A 19,022-nucleotide genomic window follows, 5' to 3' on the forward strand; every position below is an offset into this window, starting at 1 on the left:
TAGGAGATGTCTGCCTGGGAGGAGCACACAAGCCAGTCTCAGTCAACAGTATGCTTACCAGCACACTAGAAAATGGACGTCCATCTCTCTTCCAGCCGTGTCACAATAGTCTGCTGGTAAAGGAACTACCGAGCAGCATTCCCCTACCTTGCCCTTTCTCAGTTCCTATCAACGAAGACCACGCCTGTGAAGGTGAACAAGACCATATAGGATGTACAGTCTTCCACAGGACGAAGGAAGACAGCAAGGTAGCGATGTCTATAGAAGACAGGATGTTCTTGGACATCATGGATGAACAAATAGTCAAGGATACGTCGAACAGTTGGGTCGCACCTCTACCATTTCGACCTCAGAGGAGACGCCTACCCAACAACAGGGAATTGGTCTACAGCAGATTCATCTCCCTAAGACACAAGCTTCAGAAGTCACCTGAGACGAGGGAACATTTCTTTACCTTCATGGGAAAGATATTCCAGAACAACCACGCAGAGATTGCACCTGCACTTCGACACTCAGAGGAGTGTTGGTACCTGCCCATCTTCGGAGTGTACCATCCTAAGAAGCCAGCATCAGCCAAAGCGATTGCAGCAGTAGCGTACCTCAAAACCATAGACGTAAGCGGACAGTGCCATATCGGGTTCGTTATGAGCCGGACAAAATTGGCGCCACTTCGTGAACACACGATACCCAGACTGGAACTCTGTGCTGCTGTCCTTGCAGTTGAGTTGGCAGAACTGATCTCGGATGCGATGAGTCTGAAGATCAAGGATGCAGAGTTCTACACCGATAGCAAGGTGGTACTGGGGTACATCTGTAACGAGACACGACGCTTCTACGTCTACGTCAGCAACCGGGTACTTCGGATAAGAAGAGCCACCGGCCCTAATCAGTGGCACTACGTACCTACTCACCACAATCCTGCGGACCACGCGACTAGATCCGTTGCACCCAGTTATCTGAAGGACACTACATGGTTCACAGGTCCTCCCTCTTTGTACCGTTCGATGCCCCACATAAGCAGGCCTGATACTTTCAAACTAGTGGGTCCAGACATAGATGAAGAGATCCGACCTCAAGTGTCTGCTCTACATACAGAGACTTCAAGCTGTCACCTCGAATCTCACCGGTTCAGCAGGTTCTCCACCTGGAAGTCACTTGTTCGAGCTATAGCTTGTCTATTTCATGTAACCCAGTCCTACAAGTCAACACTACCTGATAGCCCAAGACCTTGTAAAGATTGGCATCACTGCAGGCTTGCGTTTACTGCTCCCGACCTGGAAAGAGCCAAGGTTATAATACTTCATGTCGTACAAAGAGAAACCTATGGCAGAGAAATAGACAACCTCAACAAGGGACAACCCATTCCTGAAGTCAGTGGGCTGAGGAAGCTCGATCCGATTGTCGATCAGGATGGGCTGCTGAGAGTCGGTGGCCGTCTTCAAGAAGCTGAGGTAGAAGTTTCAGAGAAGCACCCGGTAATTCCTGGACGTCATCATGTAACAACCCTGCTAATTCAACATCATCATGTCTTAGTGAGACACCAAGGCCGTTTGTTTACTGAAGGAAACCTACGGGCGGCTGGACTATGGATAGTTGGAGAAAAGAGAAGAGTGAGCAAACTCATCTACGACTGTGTTACGTGTCGCAAACTCCGGGGCACATTCCAAAATCCGAAGATGGCCAATCTTCCACCCGACAGACTTAGTACTGAACCCCCCTTCACCAACGTTGGACTAGATGTATTCGGTCCTTGGTCTGTGGCTACACGACGGACTAGAAAAATACTTACAGAAGCAAAGTGTTGGGCAGTTCTATTCACGTGTCTGTCCATCAGAGCCGTTCATATCGAAGTAATCGAATCGATGGACACATCAAGTTTTATAAACGCACTTCGACGCTTCATTGCAATCAGAGGCCCTGTGAAGCATATTCGTTCTGACCGAGGTACGAATTTCATCAGAGCGGCAAGAGAGCTCCAAATCCCTTCCAATCTGGACATCGCTAATGTGGAAAGGTATCTAGGCGAGCAAGGATGTACCTGGACTTTCAATCTGCCACACTCTTCGCACATGGGAGGTGCGTGAGAAAGGATGATAGGGATAGCACGCAAAATACTAGACTCTATCTTCTTGCAAGCTAACACCAGACTTACACAAGAGAGTTTAACCACGTTCTTGGCAGAGGTCTCAGCCATCATGAATGCCAGGCCACTGACAGCACTTTCTAGTGATTCCGGAGATCCATCCATCCTTACTCCTGCGATGTTACTCACACAGAAAACCTGTGTCCCGAAAGCTCCACTCGGAGAATTCAATGACAAAGACCTCTACAGACGACAATGGAGGCAAGTACAAAGCGTGTCCAACTTCTTCTGGGATAGATGGAGGAAACAGTATCTCTCCACTCTGCAAACCAGGACAAAGTGGCAGAAAGACCGCCCAAATATTCAATCTGGCGATGTTGTACTCGTCAAAGACAGTCAGTCGCATCGGAACGAGTGGCCACTCGGCCTAGTTGTCAAGACCCTTCCCAGCAAAGATGGGAAAGTGCGGAAAGTAGAGGTCAGAGTGTGCAAGCTTGGGGAGAACAAACTGTTCCTCAGGCCCATTACCGAGCTTGTATTATTATTTTCCCCAAAAGAACCTAATTGTGGCATCTGTTGATGCCAAGCGGGGAGTGTTCTGCCCATCTTAATGTGCAGAAAGTTAATTATCATGTTATTCAAGTTGTGGCCACTGGAGGTCATCAGTTGCCTACTTTTCATGTTGTTTACCAATTCTTCCCTCAGAAGAGCAATGTCTTCTGGGTAAGTCCCGCCCTCATTCTTCTTGTGGAAGACAAGCTTCAGTAGCCATTTCTCCTCAGGTCTGAAGGGAGGCACACGTGCTCCTGTCTCACTTACTTTCCTACCCCTGTCCTAACGGATCTCGGTACGTTTACAAAGGGTTAAATGCATCTTATGTTTGTGTTAGTATTCAGCCTTATGCAGCTCCTATAGTCTGATATAGTTAGGCAGATAGTTCTCTGTTGCTTGCAGTTAGGTTAATGTTACTCTGCATGTAGATAGATGCATCTTTGTATAGAATAGGGCAGTGCTGTTGGAATTACTGTGTAATGCACTCTGTATAATTCTTGCTGTAATGTCCCAGTTATTTATGTGATTGCACCTTGTATGTGCATATACTGATATGCTGTTATTCTTTACAGTTTTTCACCAGTCATCCACTTTGATTATTCACTGAACATCCACTTTGTACATCAACATCATTCACTATTCGATCATCTACTATGAATACTATCCACCATTGTTGTTCAACGTTATAGTTTGTTATCATCACCCTAATAAATAAGACTTAAGCATCAACACAGTCTGTTTACTGGGATGTGGATGAAGGTTTAGCCGTATGTTGGAATCCACACAGCATCCTACGTGGAGGAAGGCAGAACAGATACTAAGGATCCATTTAATAACTGAGCCTCCAAACAAATGGGGTTCATTATAATTTTAAACCTTTTGAGCCGGCAAAATGTTGGGCTTTATTATATTTATAGGATATTAGAGGGACAGCGGCCGAGCAGTGGGGGCACCAATGTTGAATTCATAGTGTGTCGAGCTGCGCTGACGGGCAGAATTCAGTGAGTAGGGCTGGATTCTGTTCATTGCATGTTATCAGTAGATGTGCGAGAGACGAGAGGCCGACGGCCGCAGTGTTACCGTGTGTGTCCGGGGTCAGTTATACGGGAGAATAGAGAGCCTGGGGGTATACAGGTATATACAGTGTACACAGAGGGGTCTGTGAGCGAAGCTGGGAGTATACGAGTATACGGGTGTATACAGTGTACACAGACGGGTCTGCGACCGAAGCTGGGGGTATACGGGTGTATACAGTGTACACAGAGGGGTCTGTGACCGAAGCTGGAGGTATACGGGTGTATACAGTGTACACAGAGGGGTTTGTGACTGAAGCTGGGGGTATACAGTTGGTCAGTACACAGGACCCCAAATAGGGCTCCGCTCAGTTCCCGCCTGGATCTGCTCCGTACACACATGGCTCCGCTCCATCCACCTAATACACAAACGGCTCCACTCCATAAACCTCGTACACACACGGCTCCGCTCCGTACACCTCGTACACACACGGCTCCGCTCCGTACACCTCGTACACACACGGCTCCGCTCCGTACACCTCGCACACACGACTCTGCTCTGTACACCTCGTACACACGGCTCCGCTCCGTACACCTCGTACACACACGGCTCCGCTCCGTACACCTCGTACACACACGGCTCCGCTCCGTACACCTCGTGCACACACGGCTCCCCTACATCCACACTGTAAACCCCTCCTGACCCCACACATAAACTTCCCCTCATCCAGCACCATGACAACCAGCACAGCAGAGTCCTGCATACACTGAGGCCCCTGATCATGTGACCCCTGACTCCTCCCCTCCTGTGACCTCATCACAGGTCCTGTGCGCACAGAGAAGCCGTAGAAATCTCAGGCCACGGTGGTCTCCCCCAACTTCTGCTCTTTCTCCTTCTTTTCTTGCAGGGGCCGCAGTGGATTTCATCCTGGATCCATAGAGCCGAGTAGAGGAGCGATGTTCCTTCAGTCTGAGGGTAATTGATGGTGAGATTTGTCCAGCGGCCACTGTACCGAGTAAATCCCACCCGGACTGTAGCAGGTAAAGACCCCAATGTCCACCGGTGTCCCTTCTAATGGGGGAAAGTACCAAAGAAAACCATCCTATCCGGAGAAATAAACCCCGTACATGGAGACATCGGCCTCAGATATCTCCGGTCTTGTTCTTACCGACAATCTCCTATAAAAGCCTCAAACTTCTGTGTGTGACTCCGAGCTGAGATCTAACGTGATAGAAGATTCCAGTGCGGGGAAGACGGGAAACCTCCATATAGAGGCCGGTGGGGATGGAGTCAGTGACCGACTCTGGACAGATCTGTTCCTAGAGCCGCAGTAGGAGATGGAGATGTCGTCCTCATCATGAAGTCGTTATTTCTCCTGTCACGTGTAATGAATATCTCCTGCAGTATTACTAATGCCGATTCCAGGGTCGGGAAATGAGACGAGAATTAGCGTTATGGAAGATGAGTCTATGAGGAACGTATTCAGCTGCCGACTCCGAGGGAGAAACTGCTTGTTGTCTGTGGCCGAAATATATAGGATTTATTAGTAGATGGAAAGAAGGAAACTAAATACTGTAAAATAATAAATCTCCTCATATGTTTCCCTTATTATCTCCAGTAATTGTATTATTGCACAGGATTCTTATGATGTTACATCGGCTCATCTTCTTCTCATTCAGGTCTCTGCAATATCGGATCCTCTCAGTGAAGATCTTCTATATTAGAGAATTTTCCTGATTTACCCATCAAGGATGGATATGGACAGAGACAACATGGGGGAGAGGATATTACTCCTCACCCTAGAGATCCTCTTCCGGCTTACTGGAGAGGTGAGAGATTCTGATGACGTCACATTACATCATTCTTATCTATGGGAATAACAGATGGACAGAACTGGAGAGGTGAGGACTCTGGAAATGTCTGTAGTGAGATTTATTAATGTGTCTCTCCATAACCAGGATTACACAGTAGTGAAGAAGACCTCTAGTGAACGCTGTCAGGCCCCTGTGTCTGAGGGATGGGGAAGACCCCTGAGCCCAATCACGGGGCCTCCACCTCACCCCCTGATACATGAGGACATCAATGACCAGAAGATCCTAGAACTCACCTACAAGATGATTGAGCTGCTGACGGGAGAGGTGACACTGCTGGGAATGCTGGGACATTATACAGTAACGCTATGAAGGGATTGGGGGGATGACGGTATCATTGTATGTGTCAGGTTCCTGTAAGGTGTCAGGATGTCGCCGTCTATTTCTCCATGGAGGAGTGGGAGTATTTAGAAGGACACAGAGATCTGTACAAGGACGTCATGATGGAGGTTCCCCAGCCCCTCACATCACCAGGTAATAGACAGGACTAAATACACACGGCCTATAATTATCTGTATGTAAAGAATGAATTCGGTCCCTGTATGTGTTTCCTCCAGATCTATCCAGTAAGAGGACAACACCAGAGAGATGTCCCCATCCTCTTCTTCCACAGGACTGTAAACAAGAAGATCCCAGTGTTCCTCAGGATCATCAGGTAGATGGAGAGAAGGTGTCATGAGATCTCCCTTAGGCGAGTTTCACACTTCCGTTTATTTCCGATCCCGGAAAAACCAATACCGGAGATATCAGTGTCCGTGTGTGTAATACTTGCGGCACACGTGTGGCAACCGTGTACCGCCTCAGTATCACACAGACGGCCATCGGGGAAGAAGCGCTACTGTAAGCACTGTTTCCTCGGTTGCAGGTGCTGAAGACGGCTCTCATCGTTCTCCCCTGCTCTGCCGGCAATCGTCAGGAGCAGAAGAGAATGATGAGTTATATTAAAGTCTGAACGATGACAGCAGGTGGGGGCTTTTGGGACTCTTACTCCCATCATCCGACACATCCAATAGAGATAGAGATAAAAATACGATAGAGAATAGGGGGGAACCCACACCGGGGTTTTCATTCATTTCTTTCGATATATTGCAGGCGGCGGGTGATGAATACCCTGATCATCCGCTCCTGCTGTCACTGTTATTAGCGGCGCTGACCGCCGGCAGAGCAGGGGAGAATGATGAGAGCCGTCTTCAGCACCTGCCGCCGGGAAACAGCGCTTACTGTAGCTCTTCTTCTCTGTCGCACGGAGGACATCAATGTGTGTTCTCCATGTGCACGTGTGCAGTACGTTTTGCCGTTGGTGCTGACGGTAAAAAACGGACATGACTACGTGCGGGGCACACGGTCCATGGAAACACACTGACGTGCACAGACCCATTCATTTGAATGGGTGTACATGTGTACGTGTCTCCGGTACGTGTGAAAACTGTCACCTCACGTACCTGAGACATGAACGTGGTAAAGAGGTTTTATGATGTTGTGGTAGTTCACTCACGTGGTGGCACACTGAGGTAGGAAAAGTGGGAACACCGTCTATTTAAATCATCGTTGATGTATTGTAAGGCAGCATAAACCAACTTGTGGGGAAAACAAACTCCGCCTTCTTGGCTAAAACAGGAACGAAACGATAAAAGAAAATGCTGCAGCACAGTCCGTATGTTGTGGGTGGCCCCCCGCTCTGGAGCAGGACAGGTTCAGTCTGTACTCGACGAGCCACAAAACCTCTGGAGTCCTCTCTCCAGGCTAGCTGAGCCCAGACTGCCTGTAGAGCTCGGTTATTTCACCCCAAGCCTGTAACTTCCCCATCATGTGATTGATCACATGATCATGACCTCATGCAGGTCCTGGCACTTCTGCCAGGGGAGATAAAGTGGACCTTCTCCCACCTGCTCTGTGAAGGTCCACATAAAAACAGCCCTGTTTATGCAACTTAACCCTCACAACACGTAGTGTGCTGGAGAACAATGCTCTGGTTTCACATCACTGACGCCGATAAGCGCAGTGACACATATCTCCCCCCTATCACCTTACCAGTGACTGTCACAATGTGTAGACGGCTGTGAAGGTCTTGTGCTCAGTGTTGCTTTATCCACCAGTATTATATGTTTTATACTTGTGTAATGAGAACGGTGGAGATGGCAGGATTAGAGCTGATCATAGATGTGACTTCTCCATCTTTCTGTGACTTTTACAATATTTGTTACAGGGAGAAGATCTGACCCATATTAATACTACAGAGACATATGTGAGGGGCGATGAGTGGTGTAAAGAGGAGATTCCTACATGTGACTACCCAGGTGAGTAGTGACCACTAACTGCAGAGAAGTCACAGATTCTTCTCAGTCTCCGGCTGTGGCTGCTTTATCGGTGGTGTAGTCCGGCCGTATCACAATCGTGTGATCACCATTTTACCTCTAGACCACAACATTCTCCTCCACCCAAAACTATCCAAGTGACTTTGGGCATTGAAAGCCCTTTTCTATAGAACTTACAACCTGGAGGATACAACTACCCCCTGAGATTAGAAGACTCTGACCGTTACCTGCCCAGATCTGTAAACTACAAAGGCAAATGGCAGCGTACGTAGAATGTGCTGACAAGTTAGAAAAATATTATGATGAGCCTTTTAAAGAAAACGGAGAGTAATGATGCTGTTGGCTTCCAAAATCCCTGATGTGGGAAGAAGGAAAAAATCAGGACTTTGAAAAGTGCTGCCAAGTGCTGAGCCATAAAGTTGGGCATCAAAACAAATGAACGTTACAAAAAAACAACAAACTTTTCATTTTAATATTCTACCCATTTCCGATGTGAACCAGCTCCTTCCTCAGGCATATACAAATGATACATTGTGGATGTTTTATATCCTCCAGAACGGCGTCACTGATCCAATTGCTTAATTCATTAATTAAACCGCGCTGTGGTGCAGTTTTTTGTATAGAAACCTTTCTTCATATACAAAACAATACAAATAGATGTAAAATGCATATTGGATGCACAATAAAGTCCATATAAAGAGCAATATATGTACATGGAAAATCCTCCGGTTTAAGTGTGGACAGTTTAAAAATCCAATAGGATTCTCTAGTCACAAGTCTCTAGGACCTATTAGACACATGTTCTGATATTTGTTCTAATATAATGAGTCTTAATCTGGTGGGATCTCGTTCATATTCTAAAATGAAATGCCTAAACAGACAGATTACACCTTTCCTAATATTATGTCTCTGGCTGGTCATCCTATTATGGATCACTTGGGTCATTTTTAGATCCCTGATATTGGATGAATCTACCTTCTCTCCCTTCTGTGCTGCTGAATGTGCTCATATGGTCCCTACAAGACCAGGTCCAGTCTTTCTGGACAAACTTCGCTTTTATGATCGACAACAGTAAATGTGCAGTGAGGCCAAGTGTGAATTTCTGTACAATAACAGCAGTTTCCCTTTATCCTGATTTTACAATTTCTTATAAAATCGACTAACTTCAGACAGGATTGTGATAAACTACATAATAATTAGTGCACCTGCGCCATGATGTATCTCTAAGTTGTGCGTGGCTGATGGCTGTAATATACAGTGGGTACGGAAAGTAGCGTAGAGAAAGCATTAGCGCCCCCATTTCAGGAGAGATTACTGCACAATCTGAATTCCTTAGGATGGAAAACATAATGTAATTTATGACATGGAGTGAATCCATGAAACCAGGGCTAGAGCCAACACATCTCCTGCAGGTGTGAATAAATGTACAGTGGGTACAGAAAGTATTCAGACCCCTTTAAAGTTTTCACTCTGTTTCATTGCAGCTATTTGGTAAATTCAAAAAAGTTGATTTTTTTCTCATTAATGTACACTCTGCACCCCATCTTGACTGAAAAAAACAGGAATGTAGTAATTTTTGCAAATTTATTAAAAAAAGAAAAACTGAAATATCACATGGTCATAAGTATTCAGACCCTTTGCTCAGTATTGAGTAGAAGCACCTTTAGAGCTAGTACAGCCATGAGTCTTCTTGGGAATGATGCAACAAGTATTTCACACCTGGATTTGGGGATCCTCGGCCATTCTTCCTTGCAGATCCTCTCCAGTTCCGTCAGGTTGGATAGTGAACGTTGGTGGACAGCCATTTTCAGGTCTTTCCAGAGATGCTCAATTGGGTCTAGGTCAGGGCTTTGGCTGGGTCAGTCAAGAATGGTCACAGAGGTGTTCTGAAGCCACTCCTCTGTTATTTTAGCTGTATGCTTAGGGTCATTGTCTTGTTGAAAGGTGAACCTTCGGCCAAGTCTGAGGTCCAGAGCACTCTGAAAGTGGTTTTCATCCAGGATATCTCTGTACTTGGCCGCATTCATGTTTCCTTCAATGACAACCAGTTGTCCTGTCTCTGCAGCTGAAAAACACACCCATAACATGATGCTGCCACCATCATGTTTCACTGTTGGGATTGTGTTGGGCAGGTGATGAGCAGTGCCTGGTTTTCTCCACACATACCGCTTAGAATTATCACTTAAAAGGTCCATCTTTGTCTCATCAGACCAGAGAATCTTATTTGTCATAGTCTGGGAGTCCTTCATGTGTTTTTTTCTGGGAGTCCTTCATGTGTTGCTTCAGGGCCACTCTGCCATAAAGGCCCGACTGGTGGAGGGCTGCAGTGATAGTTGACTTTGTGGAACTTTCTCCCATCTCCCTACTGCATCTGTGGAGCTCAGCCACACTGATCTTGGGGTTCTTCTTTACCTCTCTCACCAAGATTCTTCTACCACGATTGCACAATTTGGCAGACGGCCAGGTCTAGGAAGACTTACATAGTTACATAGTTATTAAGGTTGAAGGAAGACTTTAAGTCCATCTAGTTCAACCCATATCCTAACCTAACATGCCCTAACATGTTGATCCAGAGGAAGGCAAAAAAAAACCATGTGGCAAAGAGTAAGCTCCACCTTGGGGAAAAAAATTCCTTCCCGACTCCACATACGGCAATCAGACTAGTTCCCTGGATCAACGCCCTATCAAGGAATCTAGTGTATATACCCTGTAACATTATACTTTTCCAGAAAGGCATCCAGTCCCCTCTTAAATTTAAGTAATGAATCACTCATTACAACATCATACGGCAGAGAGTTCCATAGTCTCACTGCTCTTGTAGTAAAGAATCCGCGTCTGTTATTATGCTTAAACCTTCTTTCCTCCAGACGTAGAGGATGCCCCCTTGTCCCTGTCACCGGTCTATGATTTAAAAGATCATCAGAAAGGTCTTTGTACTGTCCCCTCATATATTTATACATTAACATAAGATCACCCCTTAGTCTTCGTTTTTCCAAACTAAATAGCCCCAAGTGTAATAACCTATGTTGGTATTGCAGACCCCCCAGTCCTCTAATAACCTTGGTCGCTCTTCTCTGCACCCGCTCTAGTTCAGCTATGTCTTTCTTATACACCGGAGACCAGAACTGTACACGGTATTCTAAGTGTGGCCGAACTAGTGACTTGTATAGAGGTAAAATTATGTTCTCCTCATGAGCATCTATGCCTCTTTTAATGCATCCCATTATTTTATTTGCCTTTGTAGCAGCTGCCTGACACTGGACACTGAATATGAGTTTGTCATCCACCCATACACCCAGGTCCTTTTCATTGACGGTTTAGCCCAGTGTTTTACAATAAAGCGCATAATTATATATCTGATTTGCTCTACCCTAGTGCATGACCTTACATTTATCCCCATTAAAGCTCATTTGCCATTTATCAGCCCAAGCTTCTAGTTTATATAAATCATCCTGTAATATAAAATTGTCCTCCCCTGTATTGATTACCCTGCAGAGTTTAGTGTCATCTGCAAATATTGAAATTCTACTCTGAATGCCCCCTACAAGGTCATTAATAAATATGTTAAAAAGAAGAGGGTCCAATACTGACCCCTGTGGTACCCCACTGCTAACCGCGACCCAGTCCGAGTGTGCTCCATTAATAACCACCCTTTGTTTCCTATCCCTGAGCCAGCTCTCAACCCACTTACACATATTTTCCCCTATCCCCATTATTCTCATTTTATGTAACAACCTTTTGTGTGGCACCGTATCAAAAGCTTTTGAAAAGTCCATATACACTACATCCACTGGGCTCCCTTGGTTCAGTCCGGAACGTAACTCTTCATAGAAGCTGATCAGATTAGTCTGACATGAACGGTCCCTAGTAAACCCGTGCTGATACTGAATCATGAGGTTATTCCTCTTCAGATACTCCAGTATAGCATCCCTTAGAATGCCCTCCAGGATTTTACCCACAGTAGAGGTTAAACTTACTGGCCTATAATTTCCTAGTTCAGTTTTTGTTCTCTTTTTGAATATTGGCACCACATTTGCTATACGCCAGTCCTGTGGTACAGACCCTGTTATTATGGAGTCTTTAAGAGATTAAAAATAATGGTCTATCAATGACTGTACTTAGTTCCTGCAGTATTCGGGGGTGTATCCCATCCGGGCCCGGAGATTTGTCAATTTTAGTGATTTTTAGACGCCGCCGTACTTCCTGCTGGGTTAAGCAGGTGACATTTAATGGGGAAATTTTGTTATCACTGATCATATTGTCTGCCATGGGAATTTCTTGTGTAAATACTGATGAAAAAAGTCATTTAGCATATTAGCTTTTTCCTCGTCCTCATCCACCATTTCACCCAGACTATTTTTAAGGGGGCCAACACGATCATTTTTTAGTTTCTTACTATTTATGTAGTTAAAGAATATTTTGGGGTTATTTTTGCTCTCTCTGGCAATGAGTCTCTCTGTCTCAATCTTTGCTGCCTTGATTTGCTTTTTACAGAATTTATTTAATTTTTTGTATTTATTTAATGCCTCTTCACTACCTACTTCGTTTAATTCTCTAAATGCTTTCTTTTTAACTTGTGATGGTCCCAAACTTCTTCCATTTAAAGAATATGGAGGCTCTTAGGAACCTTGAGTACTGCAGAAATTCTTTTGTAACCTTGGCCAGATCTGTGCCTTGCCACAATTCTGTCTCTGAGCTCCTTGGCCAGTTCCTTTGACCTCATGATTCTCATTTGGTCTGACATGCACTGTGAGCTATGAGGTCTTATATAGACAGGTGTGTGCTTTTCCAAATCAATTCCTATCAGTTTAACCCCTTACTGACATCGGGCGTATTAGTACGCCGATGTCAGAATTCCTCCCTTTGATTTGATGTGGGCTCTGGCGGTGAGCCCATATCTTTGTGGGGACATGTCATCTGTTTTGAGCAGCTGACATGTGCCCGCAGTAGCCACGGGTGGAATCGACATCCACCCACGACTACTAACCAGTTAAATGCCGTTGTCAAACTCTGAAGCGGCATTTAAATTTTGCTTCTGGCAATCACGAAGGAAATAAGCACACCGGTGACATCTCGTCAGGTGATCGCGGGTCACCGTTGTGTTGGCATGACAATCTGAGGTCTCCTGGAAACCTCTATGGTTATCAGTGACGGCTTCCTGTGAGCGCCACCCAGTGGTCGGCGCTCATAGCAAGTGAGTAAATCAGCTACATAGTGATGATCTGAACATCGCCTCTATGTAGCAGAGCCGATCGGGTTGTGGCAGCTTCTAGTCTCCTATGGAGACTATTGAAGCATGCCAAAAGTAAAACAAAAAAGTTTTTGAAAATATAAAAAATCTAAAAATTCAAATCAGCCCCCTTTCCCCCATTCAAAATAAAACAAAAATAAAATCAAACATACACATATTTGGCGCCGCTGCGTTCAAAATCGCCTGATCTATAAAAAAAAGGATTAATCTGATTGCTAAACGACATAGCGAGAAAAAAGTAAAAACGCCAGAATTATGTTTTTTTGGTTGCCGCGACATTGCATTAAAATGCAATAATGGGGGATCAAAAGATCGTATCTGCACCAACATGGTGTCATTAAAAACGTCAGCTCGGCGCGCAAAAAATAAGCCCTCACCCAACCCGAGATCACGAAAAATGAGACACTACGGGTATCGGAAAATGGCGCAAATTTTATTTTTTAACAAAGTTTTTTTGTTTGTTTTTTTTTTCCCACCACATAGATAAAAAACTACCTAGACATCTTTGTTGTGTATGAACTCGTAATGACCTGGAGAATCATAATGGCAGGTCAGTTTAGTGAACGTAGCAAAAAAGCCAAACAAAAAACAAGTGTGAGATTGCACTTTTATTTTTTAAATTTCAACGCACTTGGAATTTTTTTCCGTTTTCTAGTACACAACATGGTGAAATCAATGGTGTCATTCAAAAGTACAACTCGTCCCGCAAAAACAAGTTCTCACATGGCCATATTGATGGAAAAATAAAAAAAATATGTCTCTGAGAAGAAGGGGAGTGAAAAAACGAAAACGCAAAACTGAAAAAGGCTTCGGGGGTTAATTAAACACAGCTGGCCTCCATTGAAGGCGTAGAACCATCTCAAGGAGGATCACAAGGAAATGGACAGCATGTGACTTATATATGAGTGTCTGGGCAAAGGGTCTGCATACTTATGACCATGTGATATTTCAGTTTTTCTTTTTTAATAAATTTGCAAAAATTACTACATTCCTGTTTTTTTCAGTCAAGATGGGATGCAGAATTGATGAATTAACTTTTTTGAATTTACCAAATAGCTGCAATGAAACAAAGAGTGAAAAATTTAAAGGGGTCTGAATACTTTCTGTACCCACTGTACATTTATTCACGCCTGCAGGAGATGTGTTGGCATGGCTCGAGCCCTGGTTTCATGGATTCACTCCACGTCATAAATTCCATTATGTTTTCAAACCTAAATACCGTATATACTCGAGTATAAGCCGAGAATTTCAGCCCATTTTTTTTAGGCTGAAATTCCCCTCTCAGCTTATACTCGAGTCATACCCAGGGGTCGGCAGGGGAGGTGGAGTGGCAGTACCATGTGACCGCTCACTACAGGAAGAAGCTGCCGGTGCCGGGAAACACGTGCAGGGTCCGCGCCAGGAGCAGGTGAGTATAAGCAGTGCGTGATATTCACCTGCTCCCCGTTCCACCGTCTCCAGCCGCCGCTACGTTCCCCGTCCACTGCACTGATGCTCAGGTCAGAGGGCGCGGTGACGCTATTAGTGCGCGCCGCCCTCTGCCTGAGCAGTCAGTTCAGTGGACGTGGAACGTAGCGGCGGCTGGCAACGGTGGAACGCGGAGCAGGTGAATATAGTAAGTGCCGGGGGCCTGAGCGACGAGGTGAGTATGTGATTTTTTTTTTTTTTATCGCAGTAACAGCATATGGGGCAAATGACTTTATGGAGCATCTTATGGGGCCATAATCAGCATGTATGGAACATTATATGGGGCAAATGACTGTATGGAGCATCTTATGGGGCCATAATCGGCATTTATGGAGCATTATATGGGGCAAATGACTGTATGGAGCATCTTATGAGGCCATAATCAGCATTTGTGCAGCATTATATGGGGCATATTTTAATATGGAGCAGCTTATGGGGCCCATCATGAACTGTATGGAGCATTATATGGGGCTCCTGATTCAATATGGATATTCAAAAACACTTAACCTACTGATGTCTCAATTAATTGTACTTTTATTGGTATCTATTTTTATTTTTGACATTTACCGGTAGCTGCTGCATTTTCCACCCTAGGCTTATACTCGAGTCATTAAGTTTTCCCAGTTTTTTGTGGCAAAATTAGGGGTTGAAACCCTATGGGATTGTAGTGGTGAACTGCATTGGAGTGGTGTATGGGTGCATTATCCCTTGGGATCCGTTGATATGTATATTAGGGTATGTGGAGGAAATATTAACTGACAATACGACTAAAATTGTAATTGCAAGATTATTGTTTGCTGCAAGGAAACTGTTTGCAAAATATTGGGTTAGGGAGGAGCCTCCGTCCAGATGCGAATTTATTGCTCAAACGAACCACATAATTCAACTTGAGAAAAGTATTTACACCAGGAGAGATGAGCTGGATTTCTTCCATAAATCATGGCAGCCGTGGTTGGATAGGATTGATTTATGTTATACCAGTATATAGTATTATAGAGTACAACTTATGGTAAACTGGAACTCTGTTTGATATTGTCAACTATGGACGAATTATTGTTTGCTCCTGATATGGTCTCCATCGGGGGGGGGGGGGGGTTAATTTACTGTAAAACATAAAATGAGTATGAATGAACATGTGATCTGTTGTAAATCTTGTTATGGTTAATACAAATTTATCTGATTAAAAAGGTGTGGTGCTTTCCAATTGGCTAAAACAGGGAGCAGATTACTGCAGCTGAATACACACACTCATACTGCCAGACTGGATGGCACTACAGATACCAGGCACCCTAATCTTAGTGGCTGAGAAGAGCCTGCACCGCCAAGAGCTCCTGGTTCCAACCCCACCTCTGTTACCAGCATCGCCTGCAGAATTAGTAAGCCGCGTCTGGTGTCCGAAGCAGACATTGCAGGAGCAGATCGCAGAGGAGATGGGGCGCACCATTTGCAGAATCCCTAATATGACAAAATTGCAGAAAACCAGATCAGATGAAATCCCTATAAAGTGACTCCATTTTGTAAATTATAACCCTCAATATATTAATCTATAGAAATAGTGACTATTTTGACTGCACTGCAGTTTCCAGATGTTAGCACGCGCATTGGATGTTGGAAAGTGAAAATTGCAAATATCCCAAGTTATTACCCAACACATAGTGCCCAGATTGTGCTCCAGGAGATACACTTGCCGTAAAATTAGTGGTTTCTTCTCACTATAGTAATGCCAAAAGCATGGATGCTTAATGTGGTTTTGAGCACAGTCTAGTAAACTATAAACTGTCATTGTCTTGGTGAATAATTCAATAATTTTGCATAACTTGCCATTTTTACAGACCGTTTAAGTAGAAATGTTCAAAAATATAGAATTCAAGGATATTTTATTCTAAAATAATAATTGGTTTTATTCTTGGCAGATGACCGTACCAGGAGATCAGCAGGACAGCTGACATCTTCAATGTTTAAATCAGATAATCTTGAGATCCCACAGGATACAATTGAAGTGAATGCCATTACTCCAAATATACCATCATCCCTTCACAGCAAAGATTTGTCATCTGATCATTTGGAACAGGCCCTGTCTTCTGATTCATTACCTAGTACTAATGAAAATCAAAGTCACAAAATAAGCATTAAAAATCGAACTGCTCCTAAAGCAATGAAGACATTTTCATTTTCAGAATATGGAAATAGTTTTCCCCTAGAAAAGTCATTTCCCAAGCAACAAAAACTCCACAAAGCAGACAATAGATTTTCTTGTTCCAAGTGTGGGAGATGTTTTAACCAGAAATCAGATTTTGTCAGTCACCAGAGAATTCACACAGGGAAGAAGCCATTTTCATGTTCAGAATGTGGGAAATGTTTTATTCGAAAAGCAGATCTTGCTACCCACCAAAGAACTCACACAGGAGAGAAGCCTTTTTCCTGTTCAGAATGTGGGAAATGTTTTAACCACAAACCAAATCTTGTTAGCCACCAGAAAACCCACACAGGGGAGAAGCCTTTTTCCTGTTCAGAATGTGGGAAATGTTTTAACCACAAACCAAATCTTGTTAGCCACCAGAAAACCCACACAGGGGAGAAGCCTTTTTCCTGTTCAGAATGTGGGAAATGTTTTACAGATAAATCACTTCTTGTCAGACATCATAGATCTCACACAGGGGAGAAGCCTTTTTCCTGTTCAGAATGTGGAAAATGTTTTACCAGGAAAGCGAATCTTGTTAGCCACCATAAAACCCACACAGGGGAGAAGCCTTTTTCCTGTTCAGAATGTGGGAAATGTTTTAACCACATACCGAATCTTGTTAGCCATCAGAAAAGCCACACCGGGGAGAAGCCTTTTTCATGTTCAGAATGTGGGAAATGTTTTAACAGGAAAGCGATTCTTGTTAGCCACCAGAAAACCCACACAGGGGAGAAGCCTTTTTCCTGTTCAGAATGTGGGAAATGTTTTAACCAGAAAGCGAATCTTGATAGCCACCAGAAAACCCACACAGGGGAGAAGCCTTTTTCCTGTTCAGAATGTGGGAAATGTTTTAACCAGAAAGCGAATCTTGTTAGCCACCAGAAAACCCACACAGGGGAGAAGCCTTTTTCATGTTCAGAATGTGGGAAATGTTTTAACAGGAAAGCGAATCTTGATAGCCACCAGAAAACCCACACAGGTGAGAAGCCTTTTTCATTTTCAGAATGTGGGAAATGTTTTGTGAAGAAACCATCTCTTTCTAGCCATTAAAGAATTCACACAGGGGAGAAGCTTTATTTAAGTTCTTAATTGTTTTTACATAGTCACATACAAGTGCTTCTAACTAAATTAGAATATTATCAAAAAGTTAATTTATTTCAGTTCTTCAATGCAAAAAATGAAACTCTTATATTAGAGTCATTACAGAGTGATCTATCTCAAGCGTTTATTTCTGTTGATGACTATATCCTACAGCCAATGAAAACCCAAAAGTCATTATGTCAGTAAATTAGAATAAAAACACCTGCAGTGGCTTCCTAAATGTTCAAAAAAGGTCCCTTAGTCTGTTTCAGTAGGCTCCACAATCATGAGGAAGACTGCTGACTGGACAGATGTCTAGAAGGCAGTCATTGACACACTCCAGAAGGAGGTTAAGCCACTGTAAAATATTAGTATTTCAATAATAAAAAAATATAGATTACTTAACATATGCAGGTTCTAACTAGCAAATAGATACTCTGTATATTGAGGGACTGAGTTATTTTGAGGATTTTGGCCGATACATCTGTTCTCTGTTTGTCAGAACTATAGGGCTTTTGTCAGAACTGTCAATATGTGGCTATTTGGAGATAGTAAATGGTTCTTAAAGGTCACAGGCTATATGCTTAAGCATTTGAAAATGAGGTAATGTACAAATAACTAATATGCATATTCCGCAAGTTACTAGTGTTCTGTTAACATGGTAGAGGCTATGAACATAGCGGCAGAACATCTTATGTTGTTATGACACAGGAAAAATAGAAACCAATGTAAGTCTATGGGTCAAAATAGTATATAAGCTGACCTAACTCTTGTTCAGGAGATCTCTCATACTTTAAGAATCTCCAACCCGGACCACATCAACTTCAAGACCATATGTAAGAACCACTGAATGCTTGTTTTCTCTTTTATAATCTAATACTTATTTTTGGGTGCTATGAACTTACTTTTCTTCATTTTTGTAATCACTTTTTGAATAAACATTAAACAAGATTTGTTTTATCCACACAATTCAATATTGCGTTCCTTTCTATCCTCAGCGTGCTCTTATTTAAAAAAAAAAAAAAAGTAAGAAAGTGTTAGAAAAAATAACATTTTGGGCAGCCCAGTAAAAAATCTGATTTTTTTGCTATTTTGGGTGGATTCCTTTTGATTGCACACAGGGGGAGGAGAGCTCTGCTAAACACCTGTTGTTCAAGGTGCAGGAATTCCACTATATTACTTCACAAGGATCAGACAGAGCCTACAG

The 19,022-nt window shown here is 43.6% G+C and overlaps 2 protein-coding genes across 2 annotated transcripts; both read left to right on the forward strand.

Annotated features, from left to right (window-relative positions):
* Positions 1-4,502: 4,502 nt before the first annotated feature.
* Positions 4,503-5,832, forward strand: LOC143767090 (oocyte zinc finger protein XlCOF29-like). The gene is made up of 3 exons (XM_077255114.1): positions 4,503-4,689; positions 5,329-5,478; positions 5,608-5,832. Exons 2-3 carry the CDS (start codon positions 5,401-5,403, stop codon positions 5,830-5,832), a joined length of 303 nt encoding a protein of 100 aa, XP_077111229.1. The 5' UTR covers positions 4,503-4,689; positions 5,329-5,400.
* A 1,137-nt stretch (positions 5,833-6,969) lies between these two features.
* LOC143767091 (uncharacterized) lies at positions 6,970-18,766 on the forward strand. The gene is made up of 3 exons (XM_077255115.1): positions 6,970-7,002; positions 7,727-7,817; positions 16,467-18,766. The coding sequence occupies exons 1-3, from the start codon at positions 6,970-6,972 to the stop codon at positions 17,783-17,785; spliced, it is 1,443 nt and encodes a 480-aa protein (XP_077111230.1). The 3' UTR covers positions 17,786-18,766.
* The last annotated feature ends 256 nt before the right edge of the window (positions 18,767-19,022 follow it).

This window comes from Ranitomeya variabilis, chromosome 4 (genome assembly GCF_051348905.1).
Source record: "Ranitomeya variabilis isolate aRanVar5 chromosome 4, aRanVar5.hap1, whole genome shotgun sequence".
In the NCBI taxonomy this organism is placed as follows: Eukaryota; Metazoa; Chordata; class Amphibia; order Anura; family Dendrobatidae; genus Ranitomeya; species Ranitomeya variabilis.